General features: G+C 41.7%; 1 protein-coding gene across 1 annotated transcript; it reads left to right on the top strand.

The window, feature by feature from the left end:
- Window positions 1–212: 212 nt before the first annotated feature.
- h1-0 (H1.0 linker histone) lies at window positions 213–2,320 on the top strand. Its single transcript, NM_213671.1, is given in 1 exon segment — window positions 213–2,320. A coding segment is annotated over 1 exon segment (591 nt). The 5' UTR covers window positions 213–649; the 3' UTR covers window positions 1,241–2,320.

Genomic DNA, 2,320 nt, shown 5'->3' with positions numbered 1-2,320 from the left:
CTGAGCTTCCAGAGCCTATAGCCAGGGCGGCCTCAGCGCTTACAGGGGCTCAGGGAATGGCCACTTTGTGTTCGGGAAGAAACACAGATAGTTGCGGAGCGGCGCCATGTCTGCCTCATCCCGCCCGCAGCCGCTAGTCCTCAACTCGGTCCGACCCCAGCAAATAAAAGGCGGGAACCGGCGGGAGGGGCAAACACAGGGAGGGAAGGTGCTGAGGAGAGCGAGTGCGGCTGGCACCGAGCTACAATAGCTCCGCACAGCTAACAGGGCGCACAAGGGACGGGATCCTTCACTGAAGGGAAGCTTACAGAGAAGCCATTGCCAGGGCTTGACATTTATACTACAACATATGCGCAACTGACAAGAAAACAGGTGCAAACTCATAATACCTGGGGCAGAAAAAAACAATTAAACAATAAAGAATTTGGAGAACTTCAGTGGGAGGAGAGACTGGATTTGGAAAGGTCACTACAGTTTATTTCCGAGAACTTTGTTCCAGGGCTCTTATTGGCCATTGGATTCTAGCCTGAGTATCAAGCATCTCTTGCACCTTGGCTACAGGTTGCCCAGGAAAGACTTATCTTGGCAAATACCTCCTGCTGCACCACTAGTTTCATTCTTAAGCCTACACCTGTAGTGAAGGTTAAACATGACAGAGAATTCAGCTGCTGCTCCAGCTGGCAAGCCCAAGCGATCAAAGGCATCAAAGAAAGCAACTGACCACCCTAAGTATTCTGACATGATATTGGCTGCAGTGCAAGCAGAGAAGAGTCGTTCTGGTTCATCGCGTCAGTCAATCCAGAAGTACATCAAAAACCACTATAAAGTTGGAGAGAATGCAGACTCGCAAATCAAACTGTCTATTAAGAGACTGGTGACTTCTGGCACCCTCAAACAGACCAAAGGAGTGGGTGCCTCTGGATCTTTCCGGCTAGCCAAGGCAGATGAGGGCAAGAAGCCAGCCAAGAAGCCTAAAAAGGAAATTAAAAAAGCAGCTTCACCCAAAAAAGCTGCTAAGCCCAAAAAAGCTGCAAAGTCTCCTGCCAAGGCCAAGAAACCTAAAGTGGCAGAGAAGAAAGTAAAGAAACCAGCTAAGAAAAAGCCTGCACCTTCTCCTAAAAAAGCCAAAAAGACAAAAACTGTCAAAGCCAAGCCAGTGAGGGCATCCAGAGTAAAGAAGGCCAAGCCCTCCAAACCAAAGGCAAAAGCCAGCCCAAAGAAATCTGGACGGAAGAAGTAAAGCTCCTGCAGTCTCTGGACAGCTCCTAACAACTTGTGTACATAGTTTTATAACCTTCACTTTTTCCAGTGCAACTTTATAATGATGATCAGCTTCCCTGCAATTCCCAAGACAAATTTGTGTATTTGACTTTGCCTGCACTAGGGGAATTAAGCAAGATTTAACTGCTTCATTTTTTTTTATTATTTTGGTGTTAAAATGTAGGAATTTTTTTCCCAAGGAAGAAGTTATCAAACTGGGCTTAACATTTTCAATGATTTTGTGTTTCCTAGCCATTTTAGGACAAGCTTTAACGATATCATTGCACAGAGCTTGGCTTAATTATTATTAATCTACCTGTTCTTAAATGGGAATAATGATATCTTTAAATATTGTTCGGTGTGATTGTGCTACATTATTGTCAGAAATCAGACGATCTTGACCCTAAAATGTTGCTTATAACTTAATATTTAAATGGTAGTTTAAATATGATTCATAGTACAATTAGTTTGGTTATTGTCTACTGATATTTTTGTAGTTTTTTTATTTGTAGGAATGAGTCAGCAGTAGACTAGAGCACTTTTTTGCTGGACAGGCAATGGATCACCCCCCTGTAAGTTTGAACTCTTCATATATTCACACGAGATCCATTTTTTTTTTTTTTTTAAACATACAAACGTTTGTTCAGGAATGATTTACTAACTGTACTTATGCAGCAGCAAGTGCAATGCCTAGAAGATTTTGATACCTTTTCAGCAACATTTTAAATGTTCTCTCTATGGAGAAATGATTAGCTATTAAGATATACAAATATCTTCCAACTGAAGACTGTATTTGTACTTGTCAACCAAGCTTTGAGGGTATTAGGCGTCGTTCACGTACTGTGAATGGTGCAGCTAATCCTTTTCAGTATCATTTGTGCTGAAAATGGTCAGTAAGCAGTGAACCATAACATTTATTTCTGTATCGGTGAGAACTAATCGAGCAAGTGACAAGTGGCCATGAAATACAAATAGAAATATTTTATTCATGTGTTTTGCTTTGTAGATTAGGATTAATCCTTTGTAATCATGACTTTGAAAATAAAATTGCCAAAACGTG

The sequence above is a fragment of the Xenopus tropicalis genome, chromosome 4, assembly GCF_000004195.4.
Source record: "Xenopus tropicalis strain Nigerian chromosome 4, UCB_Xtro_10.0, whole genome shotgun sequence".
In the NCBI taxonomy this organism is placed as follows: Eukaryota; Metazoa; Chordata; class Amphibia; order Anura; family Pipidae; genus Xenopus; species Xenopus tropicalis.
Note: the sequence above shows the minus strand (reverse complement) of the source record. Positions and strands in the feature narration are given on the sequence as shown.